General features: G+C 36.8%; 1 protein-coding gene across 4 annotated transcripts in view; it reads left to right on the top strand.

Annotated features, from left to right (window-relative positions):
- Window positions 1-2,276: 2,276 nt before the first annotated feature.
- The window catches only part of LOC140638397 (uncharacterized), a 52,855-nt gene continuing 32,880 nt past the window's right edge, over window positions 2,277-22,251 (top strand). The window contains exons 1-4 of one of the 4 annotated variants that reach the window (XM_072835684.1): window positions 2,277-3,600; window positions 5,163-5,214; window positions 19,963-20,051; window positions 21,297-21,426. In XM_072835684.1, the coding sequence (XP_072691785.1) occupies window positions 20,043-20,051; window positions 21,297-21,426 (139 nt within the window). In that variant the 5' untranslated portion in view covers window positions 2,277-3,600; window positions 5,163-5,214; window positions 19,963-20,042. Of the gene's footprint in view, window positions 3,676-5,162; window positions 5,215-19,962; window positions 20,052-21,276; window positions 21,427-22,251 lie in introns of all 4 variants that reach the window. The other 3 variants (XM_072835851.1, XM_072835776.1, XM_072835923.1) reach the window with 3 other exon arrangements.

Below are 22,251 nucleotides of genomic sequence, written 5' to 3'. Positions count from 1 at the left end.
CAAAATAAAGGGAATGGTAAAAGTTATATAATCAAAAAGATTAATAAGGCCCCAGATAGGTTTTAGTGTTATCATGTACCAAAAATTATAACACTATGTTAAAAGCATGTATATAGTGCAGATAATAAAAATGACCAACAACAAAAAAATGACCAACAAAATTGAAGAACCCCCTAACAGTTCTATCTATCTATCTATCTATCTATCTATCTATCTATCTATCATATACATATATAAATATATGATAACCTAGTTTATGACTGTCAGTAAGAGGGGAAAGGGTAGCCTTTTCATAATGCAAGACAACTGGTATACAAACACACACACAATTGTACCCCTCCTTTGTCTTACAGAAAGAGATTGATTCCAAGAGATTTTTGAGCAAAAAAAATGTGTAAGGCAAAACTATAAAGCTTTAAGACAGAAAACTAAAATTATGACCTTGGTATAGAGAAGAACTTTTCAAAAGATTTTAGGAGTATGCGCAAAAAAAAAAAAAAAAAGAGTATGTGCACACCCTGCTGCACCTGAGTCAGGGAGGGGCAGAGGGAGAGAATCCTCAAGCAGACTCCCCATGGAGACAGGTCTCGATCCCCCAACCCATGAAATCATGACCTGAGCTGAAACCAATAGTGGGTTACCCAACCAACAAAGGCACCCAGGTGCTCCTAGAGAAGAATTTCTTAAACAAAATGCAAACAATTACAAGCCATATAGAATAATTAAATAAACCTGACATTAAAAGAGTACTTCTACTTATTAAAAGATTACTAAATAATGAAAAAACAAACTATAAACTAGAAGGCATGTTCAATCATAAACACCTAAACAATTTTAAAAATAAATTTCTAAAACTAATAATAAAAGATAACCCAAGAAAAAATGAACACAAGACTTTATTTTTAAGATTTTATTTATTTATTAGAGAGAGATCACGAGCAAGGGGGAAGGGCAGAGGGAGAAGCAGACTGAGCAGGGAGCCTTCCTCAGGACTCAATCCCAGGACTTTGGGATCATGACCTGAGCAGAAGGCAGACACTTAACTAACTGAGCCACTCAGGCCCCTGAGCACAAGACTTTAATAGGCATTTCACAGAAGAGGAATGGCCAGTAAACATATGTTTAAAAAGGAAAAAAAAAAAAAAAAAAAAGCTCAACCTCAATCAGGGAAATGGAAAATAAAACCAGAAATAGGTGCTATTTTCATATCCATCTACCAGATTATCCTAAACCCAAAATTCTGACAATTTCAAATGTTAGTAAAGAATATAAACTGGAAAATCTCCTGTGGAAAATACTGCACATTTCCTAGTAAAGTTGAAGGCATATGCATGTTCCAAATACCCTACGTTCAGTAATACAATATTCCTAAAATATATCCTAGAGCAGTGGCTGGTAAATTCTAGCCCACGGCCTAAATCCTGCTGCCTGTCTTTGTCAATAAAGTTTTATTGGAAGACATCTACACTCATTCTTTTACCTACTGTCCAGGGGTGCTTTCCTGCTACAATAGTAGAATTGAGTAGCTGTGACAGAGACAGTATGGTCTACAAAGCTTAAAATATTTCTTGTATTTCCTTTTACAGAAAGTTTTCCAACCTCTGCCCTACAGCAATGTCTGCATATCCATTAGTGAACATGTACAAGAACGTTTATAACAGCACTGCATTATCAAACTTTGAAACAACTTATATTTCTATTGAGAATGGGTTAAAAACTTGTAAAATACAATAGGACACCATACAACAGTGAAAGTGAATTATAGCTATAGCTAAATCTCAGGATCTTATATTGACAAAAAAAAAAAAGGCAAGTCACAGAATATAAAATATTTATATAAAACTCAAAAATATGCATAGCTAAACAACATATTTTGGTTCAAACTGTAGCTGACACTATAAAGAAAAGTGACAGAATTTTAACACAAAACCCCAGATAATTATTGTATTTGAGAGGAAAGGTTTAAAAGGAATAAGAATGGGGATAAATGTCTAGGTATCTTCAAAGTTAACAATAATGTTCTCTTTCTTAGAATAGGTAGTAGGTATACAGGTTTTTGTTACATTGTGAATGACTATTATACTTTACATACATTTCATAAACTTTTGTAACTACTCTATTTAATAGAAACCATTAAAAAAACTATCATTGAAAGCTACAAATTAAAAGAGGGAATGAAAGCTGAATTATTTTGGTAAGTCATACTGAAGTGGACTCCATTTTCCCAACTGGACTGGAATTTTTTTCTTTTTTTAATAACCTCAGTATGGGTTTTTTTGTTTTGTTTTGCTCTTTTAGATTTTGTACTGGAAGTTCAAGTTTGTGATTATTAAAAAAATAAAAAAAAAAAAAGGCCATGAGACAATTCAGGCTTACCAACAAAGCATACACAGCTTTATTTTCTCTCCCTGAGCCAAGGTAAAATCTTATGTATAAAGTTATGTAATTATTTTTTTTAATCGATGGCCTCTCAACCTTACCCAATAACGTCCCCATAATAGCACAAGAGAATGAGTACCCACCTCGCGGGCAGTTAAGAGGAAAAAAAGCAGTTAAGCTAGGACTGGCTTTGAAATCATGTTTCTTGAAAACAACACTGTTGATTTTGCCTTCTTCCCCATAACACGTAATTTGATCCAATAGAAAAATCGTGTTTAAATTATTTGCCAGATAAACTGATAACCTTTATTTCCCCAGATCAAATCAGTGTTCAAGAAAGAAATAACCTGACCGTCAGTCACACACATGCTCTTTTGGGAGTCAAATTCCTACAGACACCAAGAAATAAAGGCATGAGAAAAAGCACATTTGCATAACACGAATCATCACCAGTCATGCAACCACTCTCAATCATGAACACAAAACAAACCACGACAGCAGAGGTCCCTTCTTCCATCACACAGTCCCACACAGTTATGCCATTCCCACGCAGCTTCAAGTATGAACCGCCTCACACCCGACGGCGTGTAGAATCACACACAGGGAGAAATACAGCCACACACCCAGTCGCCGAGGGTCTCTCAGTTCGCCCGACAACATCTCGCGTTGTCTCACACACACCGAAGGGCCTGGCAAGGCACAGGGAGGGTCTCTGCGAGACTGAGGGTCCGGCTGGTCCCCACCTCAGCTCCAGCTCCGCCGCTGCACTTGCCCGCCGAGGGTCCCACCTGCTCCGGATTCGGTAAGACTCTGGAACCACCCAACCCTGGCAGTCTCAGGCCCAACTGCCCGAGCAGATCGCGCCGGACGCCTGCGCACGAGGGCAGGCGGGCACTCCCAGAAACCCCCGCAGCGCCACCGCTGCGCGAGCGGGTTTTAGCTGCGGAGTCCGGGAACCTGGAGGAGGGTTTAGTGAACTGGGATTCCTAGCGTCCGGACGGTCAACCACAACCCTCCCGGCGTTGGACTACATTTCCCAGAGCCACCGCGTCCCCAAGTGCGGCTTCATTTCCGTTTGTTCGCGCGATTTGGGGACCTCGCGAGGGGAGGGCAGCGCTTGTGGAGGAGCTTGGCCCGGCTCCGGCTGGGCGGGCGAACCTGAAATCGGGGCTTGGACCCCGGGCTCCAGATCCTGGATCCTGAACTGCACCTTCTGTCGAGGTGAGGATGTCCGGAATGCCGGCGGAAGCGTCGCTGGAAAGCAGCGTGTGTGGCGGTCTCCTGCCGTTTTGTGTGGTGAGACAGCCTGCCTGGTCTTGGTGTGGGCGAATGAACGTGTGCGAGGGTGGTTTTGTGAATAAGCGTTTGTGTGAGAGAGAGTTGTGACTCTGAGGGTGTAGTAATACCGCTGTGACATTGTGTGTGTGACCGCGTGCTTAACTAACTGGGAATGTGCTTGTGTGACAGTGTGATTGTGCGAACGTCGTATGTGACTGGGGGTTTGCTTGTGACTGAGCCGTGCGACTCTGCTGTTGTGACAGGGTGTTTGGATGTTTTTGGATCACTTTGAGGTTGTGTATGCGACTATGTATTGTGTGTATTCCTGGGGTTTGTCCGTGACTTTGAGGAGTTATGAGAGTGTTTTTGTGACACGGTGTTTGTGACCACTTGTTTTTTTGACCTGGTAGTTGGTTATATTTTTCTGTCCGATTGGATGGCAGTGTGAATGCCATATGTGTGACTGTTGGGACTGTGACCGTGTTGCTTTCATGACTGTGAAGAGAGTGCTGCCTTGTAGGTGTGTTTTTGGCCGTGTGTACCCCGACAGGGTGCTTGGATGTGCTTGAGTGATTGTGTGTATGCACTGCTTATGATTGGATTTTGTTTAAGGTGAAAGGTGGTCTGAGGATGTAATATTAATTTGGAGATTGTGACTCTGTCAGTGTGACCATGGAAATGTGTGTGACTTTGTTTAGTCATTTGTATATTTTTATAGCCTGTGATCTTAAGAGAATTTAATGAAGTACAGAGATAAAATTGGATTTTTGTATTTTGGAGGTTCATTCTGGTCTGAGTCTGCCTGTTTATCATGAGTCTCACGTGGTTTTGTCCTCACAAAACTTGACTTCTTTCTCTTCTGAATCTCAGTGACCCTCTGTCATCCCCCTTCATACATGGCCTATATTGCTTCATTTCTTTATCCATTCTTTGTTCGCATTGCAGATGTAGGTTTCCTTTTGGCTTCCAGGTGTTTTCTCACCTTACAGCCTTAAGGATGTTGAATGCAGAAAGGTGACAGGAAGGAAAGAAGTCAGAAATTTGAGCCCCTGAATGAAGACTATAAGTTATTTCTAAGCCACAGACCTGTGTCTGACAAGATTAGAGCTGATAGCACCTTCAAAATGGGCCATTTGGAAATGTAATGGGGTTCCAGGAGTGAGAATACTTCTAGAGAATGTGCCAGAGGAGCCAGTCACACACTTTAGAACCTGGAAGTACTTCACTGCAGGGCTTTGTCTCCAGTAGACAAGTTTGAATCCAGAAGTAAGTTCTAGTCTGAGACAGCTGTGATCTTGGACCATCTTTCTAAAACAAAGTGCAGAACTGTTCTACTCTCCTGACTTTCTTTCATTGTAGATGAAAAGTAGATTGGGGAATTGGGTGAGTAAGAGTATGTGTCCTTTTTTTTTTTTTTTTTTTTTTAAGAGTATGTGTTCTAATTTAGAGTATGTTCCAAGAAAGGTCTACTATCTCATGATTCCATTTTCTTTTCCTGAGAGTAGAGCCCAGAGGAGGAAAAAAATGGCTGTTATACATTCAAAAGCAAGGTCCAAGGTGAGTACATGTTTCTTCTTTATTTCCCTAAATGCCTTTATTTTTTTCAGGACATAGAAATCTTTGCTTTCTCTCCGAAATTTCCTAGTTAAGCTTTCTCAAATGATAGAAGTGGCAAGGCAATTTTCTGTAGATTGAGAGCAAACCTATCTACAGTTAGTTGTGATAGATATTTCCCAATAGTGGGTAAATTGAGGAAGAATGGATGTGAGACTCATAAATTTATAAAGGAGATAATGTATTATTTCGGACACAGCAGCATTTTTTAAAAAAACTTTTTGTTTGATGATATTATTATTATCCCCCCCCCTTTTTTTTAAGAGAGAGGGATGGGGAGGGAGGAGAAGAGGGAGAGAGAGAATCTTAAGCAGGCTCCACGCCTAGCGCCAAGCTGGAGGCAGGGTTCGCTCTCCCAACCTGAGCCAAAGTCAAGAGTCTGACACTTAACCAACTAAGCCACTCCAGGTGCCCTTGTTGGTAATTTTCAAACATATACAAAAGTATGATGAATTATCATAGGCCCAGCTCAAAAGTTATCACTTGCCAATCTTATTTATTCTGCCTTTGGTTTGAAATCCTTTCTAATTTGCTTTTGATTTCTTCTTGGACTTATGGGTTATTTAGAAAATCTTATTTTCAGGTATTATGAGGATCTCCCAGAGATCTTTTTGTTACTGATTTCTAATTTCATTTCAGTGTGTTCAGAGAATATACTTTATATAATGTGAATCATGTGAATCCTTTAAAATTTATTAAGAATAGTTTTGTGACCCAGAATGTGTGCACTTGAAAAGACTATATTCTGCTGTTGGGCAAAGAGTTCCATAAATGTCAGCTAGGTAACTCAGGTTGATAGTGTTGTTTAAATCCTCTGTATCTTTACTGATTTTGTCTGTTTTTATTTCTTTCTCGTAATTTCTATTAGTTTCTCCTTCATGTATTTTGAAGCTCTGCACTGGGTATTATGCTATATGTTGGCAAATTGAATTCCAATAAAAATAAAAAATTAAAAAAAATATTTTGAAGATCTGTTAGATTCACAAAAGTTTTCCATAATACATCCTGTTGGTGAATTGATCTCTTTATCATTATGAAATGGTCTTCTTTATCCCTGGTAGTGGTGTTTGCTCTGAGCATCTACTTTGATATTTAATGTTGCCACTCTCGCTTTCTTTTCATTTATGTTAGCATGAAATATATTTTTCTATCCCTTTATTTTTTACCTGTTTGTGTTCTGATGTTGGAGCACATTTCTTGTTGGCTGCATTTAGTTGGATCTTGTGTTGTTATCCAGTTTGACGATATCTGTCTTTTTTTTTTTTTTTAAGATTTTATTCATTTATTCATGAAAGATACAGAGAGAGAGCGAGGCAGAGACACAGGCAGAGAGAGAAGCAGGCTCCAGGCAGGGAGCCTGATGTGGAACTTGATCCCAGGACCCCAGGATCATGCTCTGGGCGGAAGGCAGGTGCTAAACCGCTAAGCCACCCAGGGATTCCCCAACAATTTCTGTCTTATAATTATTTATGTTATTTAGTGTGATCATTGATGTGGTTTTGTCAAATGCATCATTTTATCCCATCTGTTCCCTACTCCCTTTTCTTTCTTTTCTGCTGCCTTTTGAATTGGGAGAGTTTCAAACTAACAATAGCCATATTTTAACTATCTGAATACAGAAAAACAAGACTTCTTGGGAGTTCAATAGGATATTATGTATTCTATAGTTAGGCTCATTTGTTTCATCTTGCTATCTACTTTTAGTGATTGTTTTTCCCCACTTTGATTTAATTTTATTTTAAAATTATATAAAGTATATACTTATTTTCAAAATCAAAACTACAGAACAAGGTGAATGCAGAGAAGTCCAGTGTTCATTCCTGTCCCCTTCACTCTGTTTCCTTTTTCCCTGTGTAGATAACTACCTATTCTCTTTGGTGTATTCTTCAATTTTTAAAAAAATGGCCTATGTTTATGTGTATGTGTTTGTATGTATACATATGTATCCATACATGGACACATTTATTTTTTACATCACCATTCTTAATTAAAAAAGGAGTATTCTATACACTACATTTTGTTTTCCTCACATGTTTAATGTATCCTGGAGGTCATTCTTAGCGGCCCACAGAGATCTTTCTTATTCTATATTGTAATTACCTATTCTGTTGTGTGAGTGTAATAATTTACTCACCCAGTCATCTGTGAGTGGGCATTTGTTTTTTTTTCCCCAGTACTTTTCCATTATTAATATAGCAATCAATAACAGTATGTATGGTTTCTATTTGTAGAGGTTTATCTTTGGGGCAAATTTCTAGAAGTGGCCTACTTTGTTTATTTTAATGTTTTTGACATAAATTCTACCTGAATCACAACTCTTGAATAATAATAAAATGGGTACATTTCCTTATTTTTCCCCTTCCCCATCTTTTTCTCCATTACCCAAGTTAAAAAAAGTCTTAGAGGTTTTTTTACTGTTAAATATTCTTTTTCTCAGAATATATTGAGCCTTTTTTTTAACCATTGCATATCCTTTTAAAAAATTTTTACAAAGCTATTATTTCCTGATATCAAAGTAGTTTTCTGATATGAAAGTAGTACATGTTTGTTGGTATGACTTAGAAAATACAAAAAGAAATAAGAAAATAACAACTACTCAAAAAGTCTCATTTAGAATGAATCATAGTTCATATTTGGAATCTATCCTTCAAGTCTTTTTTTTTAACTTTTAATTATAGAAAAATTTAAACATGTATGAAACTAAAAAGTATAATGTAATATATCCCCATATACCCTCCCCATCACTAAGCTTCAGCAAATACAATTTATAATTAAACATGTTTCATCTATAGATCCACCACTCCTTCTCCTGACCAAAAAATGGATTATCTTGGAGTAAATCCCAGATATGTAATTTCATCCACAAATATTTTAATATGTATTTCTAAAAGATAAGAACTTTATACTTAAAAAACATAATCACAGGACATCTGAATGGCTCAGTTGATTAAGTGTCTGACTCTTGGTTTTGGTTCAGGTCATGATCTTGCAGCCATGTGATTTAGCCCTGCATCAAGCTCTGAGCTCAACGTGGAGTCTGCTTCAGATTCTCTTTCCCTCTCCCCTCCCATTCATTCTCTCTCTTTCTCAAGAAATAAAATCTTTAAAAAACATAACCACAATATCATCACTATAAAGAACCCCACATTTAATACCTTATTAATATTATGAAAAAGCAAGTTAGTGTTCAGATTTCTCCCATTGTCCATAAATACTTGTAGAATTAAGATCCAAACAATGTCCATTTAGTATAATAGTGTGATATGTTTCTTAATCTTGATCTTAATCTTTCTTTCTCTTTTCTTGCAGTTTATTTGTTCCAGCAACAGTTTTCTTATAGAGTTACCCATATTCTGGATTTTGTTGGTTGCACATGTGTGGTGTCATTTTACATGTTCCTGTATTCTAAACTGGCATTTAATTCTAGAGACTTGATCAGGTTTACATTTTTTTGTGGTTTTGCTTGTTTGCTTTGCACTAATTCTTCATACATAATGGTGTGTGCTGCATAACATTTGGCTGCTTTTCTTTATGTGGTATTAACAGCTATTGGTTATTTTGGAATTTATTATTTTATCAGTGTTACAAGATATTCTAATTCTTTTATTTCTTCTGCATTTATTAGTTGGAATACTTCCCTAAAAGGAACTATCCTCTCATCAATGTCTTGGTTACTCTGAGGTATAGCTTATGTGAAAAAAATCAGGATAAAAGCTTGCTTTTGCTCATGATTTCTCAGCATCTTCCAAAGTTTATCCTATGTTTTCCTTTTAAATTATTACCATGAACTTGCAAATTTAAATATATTTGATATGTTTCAGACCATAGCAGTTATTGTTTTTATTAATACTCAGATTGTTCCTCTTTGTTTATGGGATCCTCTTTACTCCCTCTGATTTGGCTCCTTTAGGATTCTGTGGCTCTGGTCCTTGAAGTAGGAAAAGCCTTTTGTCTCGTACCCTGTTGGCAATGAAAAGATTCCCTACATCTGTGCTGATCCATCTGACTGTCTGCGGTACTGTTCCATGGAGAAATATAGAACAGCTGGGGAGCCAGTGCTTTCTTTGGGTTAGCCTCTTTTTGTACTTAGAGATTAGTAAGTGATTAAAAGCTGACTGTTACTTTCATTTTGGGTTGTTGTCTTAGTTTTTCTGACATCTTGGCAGCTCAGCTCTTTTCAGCTCAGCTTTTGACAGTTTGGCGTGGTATTCTTGACAGTTGAGTGTGGTGTCAGTTTTGTCAAGGTACTTGATAGTGTTGTATGTAAATACTCTATCTCATTAATCTCATTTTTATCTACTTGTTCTGATAGTTGCTGAAAAATATTAAAATTTCCAAATCTGATTGTGGATTTGTCCATTTCTTCCTTTAGTTCTATTAGTTTTTGCTTCCTATATTTGGTGCTTTGTTATATCTCTACACATTTAGGATTTCTGCGTCTTCTTGATTAATTTATCCTCTTTATCTTTTGTATTAGTCTTTGTCTTGATCTCTTTTTTGTCTTTTATTATTAATATGAGTGCATAGGCTTTCTTATCCTTAATATTTTTGTGGTAGATCTTCTTCCACCATTTTACTTTCTCCTTTTTTTTTTTTAAGTTTTTATTTAAATTCCCATTAGTTAACATACAGTGTAATAGTAATTTCAGGTGTATAGTATAGTGACTCAACACCCAATGCTCATTTCAGCAAGTGCCCTCCTTAATCCTCATCACCTATTTTATCAGTCTCCCCACCCACTTCTCCTCTGGTAACCATCAGTTTGTTCTTTATAATTATATTTATAATTATAATTATATTATAATTATAATTATAATATTAATTAAGTCTTTCTTGGTTTGCCTCCTTCTTTTTGCTCCACTTTGTTTTTTGTTTTTTGTTTAAAATTCCATATATGAGTGAAATCATATGGTATTTGTCTTTCTCTTATTTTGTTTCATCTAATACTCTCTAGCTCCATCTGTGGCCTTGCAAATGGCAAGATTTCATTCTTTTTATGGCTGAGTAATATTCCATTGTGTATATATACCACATCTTTTTTATCCATCAATTGATGGATACGTGGGCTGTTTCCATAATTCAGCTATTGTTGATAATGCTGTTTTAAAAACATCAGAGTGCATTATCCCTTTGAATTAGTATTTTTGTATTCTTTGGGTAAATACCTAGTAATACAATTGCTGGGTAGCTCTATTTTTTTTTTTTTTGAAGATTTTATTTATTTATTCATGAGAGACACACAGAGGCAGAGACATAGACAGAGGGAGAAGCAGGCTGCTCACAGGGAGCCTGATGTGGGACTTGATCCCCAGACCCGGGATCATGCCCTGAGCCAAAGGCAGACAGACACTCAACCGCTGAGCTACACAGGCATCCCAAATAGTTCTATTTTTAACTTTCTGGGGAACCTCCATACTGTTTTCCACAGTGGCTGCACCAGTTTGGATTCCCACCGACAGTGCACAAGGGTTCTCCTTTAACCACATCCTAGCCAACACCTGTTGTTTCTTGTATTGTTGATTTTGGTCATTCTCACAGGGATGAGGTGATATGTCATTGTAGTTTTGATTTGTGTTTGCCTGATGATCAGTGATAATGAGCATCTTTTCATGTCTCTCTTGTCTTATATTAAAACAAGTACACAGGCTTTCCTTATGCTTAGTATTTGTATGGTAAATTTTCTTACACAACTTTACTTTCAACCCACCTGCCACCTGAGTCTTCATACTTAAAGTGTATTTCTTTGAAATTTGCTTTTTTCTTTTGTCTTGACATTGTCTCTTTTTTATTTTTTTTATTTTTAAAGATTATTTTCATGATTAAATGTCTATAATAGCATATTGAGTAAAACAAAGTACAGAGAAACCCATACAGGGGAATTCATCCAAGGAGTTGGGTAGATGTGGAGTACCCTAAATACATTGTCCTTTAGTCTGTATGTAGCACAGTGGTTTCTAAGAACTTAAGGTAATAAGATCTGCCTCAGTGAATGCAAAGTATTTAGCATATGACATTGTCTTTTAATGGGAGTAGTTGGACTATTTACCAGAAAGGTAATGACAATTTATTTTAATCCCTGCTGTGGACAGGAGCTCCCCAAATATCTCTAAATAAGTGTTTGGCACATTTTACAGTTAGTTTATTTAAATTTCCCAGTGTCTTTAGCTCTGTGATGAATTTAAAAGAAACTATGATTTTTAAAAATCTTATCTGAAGTATTTTTGGTTGTTAAATGAGCACAATTATCTATTGAGCTTTCTGCATCTGGAAGAAGTAGAATTTTTAATTAAATGTTTATTGAATATCTGTATCATTGATTACTGTAAGGGCAGTGGTTCTCCCTAGAGGATGTTTTAGAAATATATCTGTGTGCTTTTGAATGTTAAAATAACTGAGTTGAGGGTGAAGTCTTCTGGCTTTTGAAGGACTGAAGCCATGGATCTGGGTTATAGAGTAGATGACTTTTTTATAAAAAGATATGTAGTAAATACTTTAAGATTTCTGGGCCAGATGGTCTCTATTGCAGTTATCTGACTCTGCTACTGGAGTGTGAAAGTAGCCAAAGACAATTTATAAACAGTTGAGTGTAGATGTGTTCCAATAAAGCTTTATTTACAAAAACAGTTTGTTGGTGGGCAGTAGTTTGCTAACTTCTAATCTAGATACTCTGCAGTATACAGCAGATAATTGTTCTGTGACCTGCAAAATGCAGACCATAGCTGGGAAAAAAAATGTGTTTATAATAATCTTGGTCTAGAACTTCTCACATAAAGCATTATTTTTGCATGATATTTTACACACTGCTGAGTTTATGTTACTATTATTGCATGATTTTACTATTAGCTAAATATTCCAGGAATGCTTGAGAATGATTGAGAAAAGACTCTACTTTGTTTTATTTGGAAATACTATGACATTTTTAAAAAGGTCACAGCACTGATGGCAACACTGCTTGTGATATTTTCCTTACCACTACCACATACTTGTAGAAGCCTACATTTGTAGATAATAAATTTCATTGAGTCTATAGATATATGAACACATCACACACATACAAATATATGCATACATATACATACACATACATAGACTTTCAAAATGTCAAATGTTAATAAAAGTTATCAATAGTACTAACTTGAAGACTTCTGAGTAAGATGCCAGAGTATGAGGACCCTAAGCTCATCTCGTCCCATGGACACAAACTAGATAATACCCACATCAGTGTAAATAACCCAGAAAAATGACCTGAAGACTGAGAGAACAGACCCTCCACAGCTAAATGTAACAGGCCACATTTGAAGAGGGTAGGCAGATAGGGATACAGTTGAGAGCTAAATGGACCAATAGGACTGTCTGCAGGAAGGAGGGATACTGCAGGCATGTAGGGGGAAAACAAACAAATCCCTACACCGAGCATCCCATGTATGGGTGCCCACACGGGGAGATGAATCCCCTTGGTATTTGGCTTTGAAAATGAGAGCGGCTGGATTTCATGAGTCTTTGCAAACAGCAGGGCGTAACACCTGGAACTTTAAAAATCAGTAGGCGTGTCTCTGGGAGAGTTGGAAGGGTGAGAGAAAACTAAGTCCCTGCCCTTAAAGAGATAGCACAACAAACAGCAGCCCCATGGAGATACAGCACAGAGGTAGCAGTTTGAAAAATACCTGGGGTATGTGGGAGAGAGGTTTGTCTACTGATCTCAGAGCTTGTGCTGGAAGAGTAGGGATCATTGGGAGACATCTCTAAGAATAAAAGAGCTTGCAGGCACCATTTTCTTTCCCCATCCCCTAGCCTAGACACACAGATACCTATAGGAAACAGTGCAATACCAGTATTTGCTACATAACTTGCTAATGGTGGCCCTAGCCCCTGAATACTTCTGCGGCTCTGCATCTTACAGCCAGGCCTCTACTCTGGGTCTCTTCCCACAGCTATAAACTTTGCTAACACCCTGCAACCTATACCTGAATACTCCTACAGATCTGCTCCTCCAATATGCCAGGCTAGAGCTTATCTAAAGTGGTGCCACAAGTGTGGCAGTGTGCAAGCATTCTCAACATGGCCCAGCAACCACTCTAATGTGACTCCTGCCTGGAGGAGAAGGGAAGATAACCACATATCCCAGTCCAACTCACAAGGCTATCAGCTGATTTTTCAGCAGAAATTTAGCAGGCAAGAAGGGAGTGCTGTCATGATGAGATGAGCACTGGGCGTTATGCTATGTTGGCAAATTGAATTTAAATAAAATATTTTTAAAAATAAAAATTATTAAAAATGGGTGAAGAATTGGGGGTGGGGCAGGCAGAAAGAGAGAGTGCCATGATATATACTGAGTCCTAAATGAAAACCCTGCAGCCAAGAATATTCTGTCTGGCAAAGCTATTGTTCACAATAGAAGAAGAGATAAAGAGTTTCCCAGACAAAAGAAATTCATGACCACTAAGCCAGCCCTATGTGGAATGTTAAAAGGGACTCTTTATTTATTTATTTTTTTAAAGGGACTCTTTGAATGGAAAGGAAAGACTATAAGTAGGAATAAGAAAATAGGAAGAGCAAAAACAGTAAAAATAAGTGTATCTGTAAAATCAGTTAAAGAATTCGCAAAAGAAAAGGATGTAGGGCACCTGGGTAGCTCAGGGGTTGAGCATCTGCTTTGGGCTCAGGTCGTGATCCCAGGGTGCTGGGATCAAGTCCTGCATCGGGCCCTTTGCAGGGAGCCTGCTTCTCCCTTTACCTGTGTCTCTGCCTCTCTCTCTCTGTATCTCTCATGAATAAATAAATAAATAAATAAATAAATAAATAAATAAATAATTTTAAAAACCAAAAGGATGTAAAGTATGACATACCTAAATCAGGGAGAGGGGAAGGAGTAAAGAATGGGTTCAAACTTAAGCAACCATCAACTTAATATAGACTACTATATTCAGAAGATGTTATACACAAAGCTAATGTTTACAAAAATCAAAAACCAGTAATAAACATGCAAAAATAAAGAGGAAGGAATCCAAGCATATCACTAAAGAAAGCCAACAATGAGAGAAGAGAGCACGAGAAGAAAGGAACAGAAAAGACCTTTGAAAACAACCATAAAACAAGTAATGAAAAGGCAATAAAGACATACTGATCAATAGTTACGTTGAATGTACATGTACTAAATGCTGCAATCAAAAGGAATAGGGTGATGGAATGGATAAAAAAGCAAGACCCATCTATATGTGCTCACAGGAGACTCATTTCAGACCTAAAGACACATGCAGATTGAAAGTGAAGGGATAGAGGGGCACCTGGTTGGTTCAGTTGCTTGAGCATCCTGACTCTTGGTTTTGGCTCAGGTCATGATCTCAGGGTTGTGGGATTGAGCCTGTGTTGGTCTCCATGCTCAATGTGGAGTCTGCTAGTCCCTCTTCTCCCACTCCGCCCCTCTGCCTCTCCCTTTACTCACTCACTCTTGTGAAGGTGCACACTCTGTCTCTAAAATAAATAAAATATATGCATATATTTTAAAGTGAAGGGATAGAAAAGCAGTTATGTAAATGGAAGTGAAAAGAACATTGGGATAGTAATACACAGAACAAAATAGACGTTAAAGCAACAAAAAGTGTAACAGGAGACAAAGGACACTAACGATAAAAGGAACAATCCAACAAGAATATGTGCCAGTTGTAAATACTTCTGCAACAAACATGGGGGCACCCAAATACATAAAGCAGCTAATAACAAACATAATGGAAAATGAGGTAATTGATAGTAATACAGTAATAGGAGGTTTTACCATTTCACTTAAATCAATAGATCATCTCAAAGAAAATCAACAAGGAAACAGTGGCTTTGACAGACACGTTGGACCAGATAGATCTACAGATATATTTAGAACACTCTATTCTAAAGCAACAGAATACACATTCTTTTCAAATGCACAAGGAACTTTCTCCAGAAATAGATTACATATTCGGCCCCCCAAAAAGGTCTCAACAAATTAAAAAGACTGAAGTCATACCATGGGATTTTTCCAACCACAATGCTGTTAAACTAGGTATCACCCATAGGGAAAAATCTGGAAAGACCAGAAATACATGTAAGTTAGATAACATGCTACTGAACAACCCAAATGTGTCGTGCAAGAAATCAAAGAGGAAATCAAAAAACACATGGGGACAAATGAAAATGAAAACACAATGATCCAAAATCTTTGGGATGGAGCAAAAGCTGTTCTAAGAGGGAAGTTGATAGCAATACAGGCCTAACTCAAGATGCAAAAAAATCTTAAATAAAAAAACCCAAAGTTACACTTAATGCAGCTAGAAAAGGAAGAACAACAACAACAAAAACCCCAAACCAGTAGAAGGAAGGAAATATTAAAGATTAGAGCACAAATAAATGGAATAGAAACAAACAAAAAAAAAAACCAATGGAATAGATCAGCAAAACCAGGAGCTGGTTCTTTGAAAAGATCGACAAAACTAATAACTTTTAGACTCATCAAAAAGAAAAAAAAAATGAGAAGACTCCAAACGAAGTCAGAAATGGAGGAGATATAACTGACACCACAGAAATACAAAGAATTAGAAGAGAATATTATGAAAAATTACATGCCAACAAATTGGACAGCCTAGAGGAAATTGAGAAATTCCTAAAAACATAAAACTTCCCAAAACTGAATCAGGAAGAAACAAAATTTGAATAGACTGATTACCAGCAATGAAATTGAATCAATAATAAATTCCAATAAACGTCCAGGACCAGATGGCTTCATAGGTAAATTATACCAAACATTTAAAGAACAGTTAATACCTATTCTCAAACTATTCCAAAACACAGAAGAGAAAGGAAAACTTCCAAATTCATTCTCTGAGGCCAGCATTACCCTGATACCAAAACCAGATAAAGGCACCATTAAAAAAAAAAGAGAGAGAACTACTGGCTCATATCCCTGTTGAACATACATGCAAAATTCTTCAACAAAATACTAGAAAACTGGATACATTTATAAAATCATTCACCATGATCAAGTGAGATTTATTCCCAGGATTCAAGGGTTGCAGTATTCACAAATTAATCAATGTCCTATATTACATCAATATGACCAAGAATAAACACCATATAATCATTTCAGTAGATGCAGAAAAAAGCATGTGACAAAGTACAATACCCATTCATGATACAAACCCTCAACAAAGTAGGTTTAGAGGGAACAATCCTTAACATAATAAAGGCCAGATGTGGAAAAGCCACACCTAACATCCTACTCAGTGGCAAAAACTGGGAGCTTTTCTCCTAAGATCAGGAACAAAACAAGGATGTCCACTCTCTCCATTTTTATTCAACATAGTACTGCAAGTCCTAGACACAGCAGTCAGACAACAAAAAGAAATAAAGGACATCCAGATTGGCAAGGATGAAGACATTCACTTTTTACAGATGACATTATATATAAATATATATATACAGATATATATTTATTTAACATTTATATATATATATATATATATATATATATATATATATATATATATATAAATAAAAACCTGGAAGACTCTACCAAAAAACTACTAGAACTGATACATGAATTTAGTTAAGTCACAGGATACAAAATCAATATACAGAAATCTGTTGCATTTTGACACACTAATAATGAAGCAGCAGAAAGAGAAGAAAACAGTCCCATTTAAAATTGCAACAAAAAGAATAAAAGATCTAGGAAAACTTGACCAAGGAGGTGATAGATCTGTACTCTGAACACTTTAAAATTGATGAAAGAAATTGAAGACAACACAATGGAAAGATACTTCATGCTCATAAATTGTGAGAACAAATATTAAAATGTCCATACCATCCAAAGCAATGTACGGATTCTTTTCTTAAGATGATTTTTTAAAATTTTTTTGAGAGAGAGTGCGTGAGCTCAGTGGGGCAGAGGGAGAGGAAGAGAGAATCATCAAGCAGATTCCCCTCTGAGCATGGTATGTGATGTGGGGCTTGATATCAGGACCCTGAAATCGACCTGAGCCAAAATCAAGAGTTGGACCCTCAACCAACTGAGCCACTGAGGTGTCCCCAATCTACAGTTTTCATAGAATCCTTATCAAAATATCAACAGCATTTTTCACAGAACTAGAGCAGATAATCCTCAAATTTATATGGAACCACCAAAGACTTCCATTAGCCAAAGCAATCTTGAGAAAGAACAGAGCTGGAGATACCACAATTCCGGATTTCAATATATACCACAAACCTATAGTAATCTACATAGTGCAGTACTGGCAGGAAAACAGATCAGTGGAACAAAATAGGGAGCCCAGATATAAACCCATGATTATATGGTCAATTAGTCTTTGACAGAAGAGGCATGGATATGCAATGGACATAGTTTCTTTAACATATGATGTTTGGAAACCTGGACAGCCACATACAAAAGAATGAAACTGGACCACTGTCTTATACAATATGCAAGAATTTAAAAATCAGCTAACCTAAATGTGATACCTGAAACTAAAAAAAATAATAATAAATAAATAAGTAGCACAGACAGTAATTACTCTGACATCAGCCATAGCAGCCCATTTTGAATATGTCTCCTGAGGCAGGGGGAAGCAAAACCAAAAATAAAATATTGAGATTATTTCAAAATAAAAAGCTTTTGCACAGCAAAGGAAACACCAAAACTAAAAGTCTGCTGAATATGAGAAGATATTTGCAAATGACATATCCAATAAAGGGTTAGTATCCAAAATGTATAAAGAATTTATACAATTCAGCAAAAAAAAACACAATAATCTGATTTAAAAATGATCTGAAGACATGAACAGACATTCCTCTGAAGAGGACTTAAAGATGGCAACAGACACATGAAGAGATGCTCAGCATCACTCATCATCAGGGAATTCCAAGTCAAAACCACACTGAGATCAACTCACACTTGTCAGGATAGCTAAAATAAGAAATGCAAGAGACAAGTGTTGGCAAGGATGTGGAGAAAAAGGAACCCTTGTGCACTGTTGGTGGGAATGCAAACTGGTGCAGCCACTGTGGAAACAGTATAGAGGTTCCTTAAAAAGTTACAAAGAGAACTACCCTGCAAACCAGCAATTGCACAACTGGGTATTTACCCAAAGGATACCAATACACTAATTCAAAGGGATACATATACCCTTATATTTATAGCAGCATTATTTAGAATAGCCAAGATATTACCATATAATCCAGTAATTCCACTATTGGTATTTACCCAAAAATATGAAAACTCTAATTTGACAAAATATATGCACCCCTATGTTAATTGCAGCATTATTAATAATGGCCAAATTATGGAAACAGCCCAAGTGTCCCCTGATAGATGAATGGATAAAGAAGAGGTGGTATATATAATGGAATATTACTCAGCCATTTAAAAAAATGAAATACTGCCATTTACAATAACATGGATGGATTTAGAGTATAAAGCTAAATGAAATTAGAGAAGGACAAATGCCATATGATTTCACTCATGTGGAATTTAAGAAACAAAGAATGAAAAAAGAGACAAACCAAAAAAAAAAAAAAAGACAAACCAAGAAACAGGTTCTTAACTATAGAAAACAAACTGTTGGTTAATAGAAGGGAGGAAGAGGATTAAGAGTACACTTACCATGATGAGCACTGAGTAATGTATAGAATTGGTTTTTTTAAAATAATTTATTTATTCATGAGAGACAGAAGGCAGAGACATAGGCAGAGGGAGGAGCAGGCTCCCCTCAGGGAGCCGGATGTAGGACTGATCCCAGAATCTGGGATCATGCCCTGAGCTGAAGGCAGAGGCTCAACTGCTGAGCCATCCAGGCATCCCTATAGAATTGTTTAATCAGTATATATTGTACACCTGAAACTAATATAACACTGTATGTTAACTATACTGGAATTAAAAATTTTTTGAACAGTACTTTAAAAAATGCTTACCTCGGGGATCCCTGGGTAGCTCAGTGATTTAGCGCCTGCCTTCGGCCCCGGGCGTGATCCTGGAGTCCCGGGATCGAGTCCCACAGGGCTCCCTCCCTGCATGGAGCCTGCTTCCCCCTCTGCCTGTGTCTTTGCCTCCTTCTCTCTGTGTTTCTCATGAATAAATAAATAAAATCTTAAAAAAAATGCTTAGCTGAATATTATGATCTTATAAATCTGAATTTGTTCAAGTAGTTATAAGTGTAAGCATTTAATTGTGCCTTTTAATTTTTTTTTTTTTTTTTTTTTTATGATAGTCACAGAGAGAGAGAGAGAGAGAGGCAGAGACATAGGCAGAGGGAGAAGCAGGCTCCATACACCGGGAGCCCGACGTGGGATTCGATCCCGGGTCTCCAGGATCGCGCCCTGGGCCAAAGGCAGGCGCCAAACCGCTGCGCCACCCAGGGATCCCGTGCCTTTTAATTTGTATAACAGTCGATCATTATCTCTATTTTTGGCATAATGTATATAATTGTGTCATATTATCTATAAACTTTATTTCAGAAATGGTAGAGAAGTTGTTGTAAATATTGTCGTTTTGTATATAGAGAGCATTGAGTTTGATCAGGGTAATAACTGCCACTTGTATGTCTCCCATTTAGTATCTTTTGGTGATGGAAGCAAGAGAAAGGAAGAGGAGAGCAAGAAAGATAATTCTAATTTACTTATTTGGAACTTTGCAAAAAGCGTGGTCTCATGGTTCTGTTTTCTTCTCTCCAGCTCTGCCTTTTTGAGACTCTGTGCTTCTCTAAGCTAGGAATCCAGAGGAGGATGGATCATTTCTTGCAGCGCTAAAAACCATGGCTCAGGTAAATTGGTGTTTTTTGGTGCTCTCTTTAAGAAGTCACTTTTTTACAGAGTATGTGTATGTTTGCTTTCCTTATTTCTGAAATTTCCTTCCTAACTGACCCCACTCAGGAATGTGCTCCTCAGCATTCCATCCCTAAGTTTGTGTTTTTCATCTAGCCTATATTTACATAATTACTCAAAAATAGTTTGGGCATCTCTGACTAGGAGATATGACAAAAGCAGATTCCCTGATTTTAGAAGATAAGGAAGTTTGTTAAATTGCACCACATATGGGAAAATTGAACTTTTCTTTAGATGTAAGTTTTCTGGTTAGACAAGATCATTACTTTTGCCTGGATTCAGTCTCCCTACCTGGCAAGAGCTTATGTTTTGTGAGCTTTTAAGATTGATTAGGAGCATGATTAGAGATTGAGAGATCAGAGATCTTCCCTGGAAATCCATAATTGACATAAAGCAATAATACAGATAATTTTAAGAGTCAACATTATTAGTTAATCCTGTATGCATAAGTTTAGATTATCTTTTCTTTTCCCTAGAACAAGGGAAGGGTACATTTATAGGTGATAAATAATAGTAAGAAAAATCATCATTCACATGCAAAAGTTGCTGAAAATTATAAACTCCCAAAAGTGAGAAATGCTTATGAGATTTTTGTGTAACCAAAATGTTCGAATATGCACACTTAGTAAGTCAGGCATATTCATTATATGGGGCTATTTTGCAGCCTATTATAAATATGCATTAAATTACTGATAAGGAGGAAAGTGCTTATGATGTAATATTCTGGTATGATGATGAACTGAGATTTCAATAATTTCTTTAATTTTATGCAAATTTTATACAGATTTTATAAGACTTTGTGGAAAAACTTCCTGTTATTTTTCTTATTAGAGAATAAGAGAAATTTACATTTATTGAGAATGTATGATATACAAGATACAAGCATAATTAAAGAGTGAATGATAGAGTATTTATTGTACAGGTTGCCTCTGTATGCTTTTTCTTTTAATTGTGTCTTCTTTAAGTTCCAGAGTATCTGTATAATGAGATGTTCTATATGCAGGAAATATCTACAGCAACAGAAATAATAAGGAACATGTTGGTACTTCAGAAGCATTGATTTTATAGTGTCTCATTTATGTCAATGGCTTTTTGCTGTTCACTCTGAGCTCCCCATCATCTCCCCTCCATTGAAAAAAATATTTTCTTTATTTCCACAATTAGTATTATATTTGTTGTTTCAGAGATCAGTGATGTTCAGGGATGTTGCCATTGACTTCTCTCAGGAAGAGTGGGAATACCTGGACTCTGCTCAAAGGGATTTGTATAGAGATGTGATGTTGGAGAACTATAGTAACTTGGTGTCACTAGTAGGTAAGAAAATGTACCCCTAGTATTTCAGGATTTACCTTTGGAATGGCTGCTTTCTCTGATTGTTTTTAAGTAATTAACTAAATTGCCTCTTATTATTCTCAAAGAATTCTCTTATTCTTATTCTCTTATTATTCTCTCATTATTCCAGTTTTACATTACTGGAAATAGTGGTATTTCAGAGCACATTTGTCTTCTCCACTCTGCAAGTATCATCTATCTTTCTGGCTTCCTTCCTTTCTTAATAATCAAGGAGCTAGATGTGAATTCTGAGACACTTGCAATATTGTCAGAAAAATCAGGCTATGCATTGTTACGATTTATTTATTTTTAATTTTATTTTTTTAAAAGATTTTATTTATGTATTTATTCATGAGAGAGAGAGAGAGAGGCAGAGGGAGAAGCAGGCTTCACACAGGGAGCCTGATGTGGGACTCGATTCCGGGACTCCAGGATCATGCCCTGGGCCAAAGGCAGGTGCTGAACCGCTGAGCCACCCAGGGATTCCCCCACTGTTACAATTTAGATTGGCTAAAGGTGCTCAAAATATTAAAAAAAAAAATAGATGTAGATATGTATGCTTTTTTTTTTTACTTATTTATTTATGATAGTCACAGACAGAGAGAGAGAGGCAGAGACACAGGCAGAGGGAGAAGCAGGCTCCATGCACCTGGAGCCCGATGTGGGATTTGATCCCGGGTCTCCAGGATCACACCCTGGGCCAAAGGCAGGCGCCAAACCGCTGCGCCACCCAGGGATCCCATGTATGCTTTTTCTGACAACAGAAGAGCTTATATTATTTATGTAGTAATAGGTAGATCAAGTCAG

This window comes from Canis lupus, chromosome 1, assembly GCF_048164855.1.
Source record: "Canis lupus baileyi chromosome 1, mCanLup2.hap1, whole genome shotgun sequence".
Lineage (NCBI taxonomy): Eukaryota > Metazoa > Chordata > Mammalia > Carnivora > Canidae > Canis > Canis lupus.
Note: the sequence above shows the minus strand (reverse complement) of the source record. Positions and strands in the feature narration are given on the sequence as shown.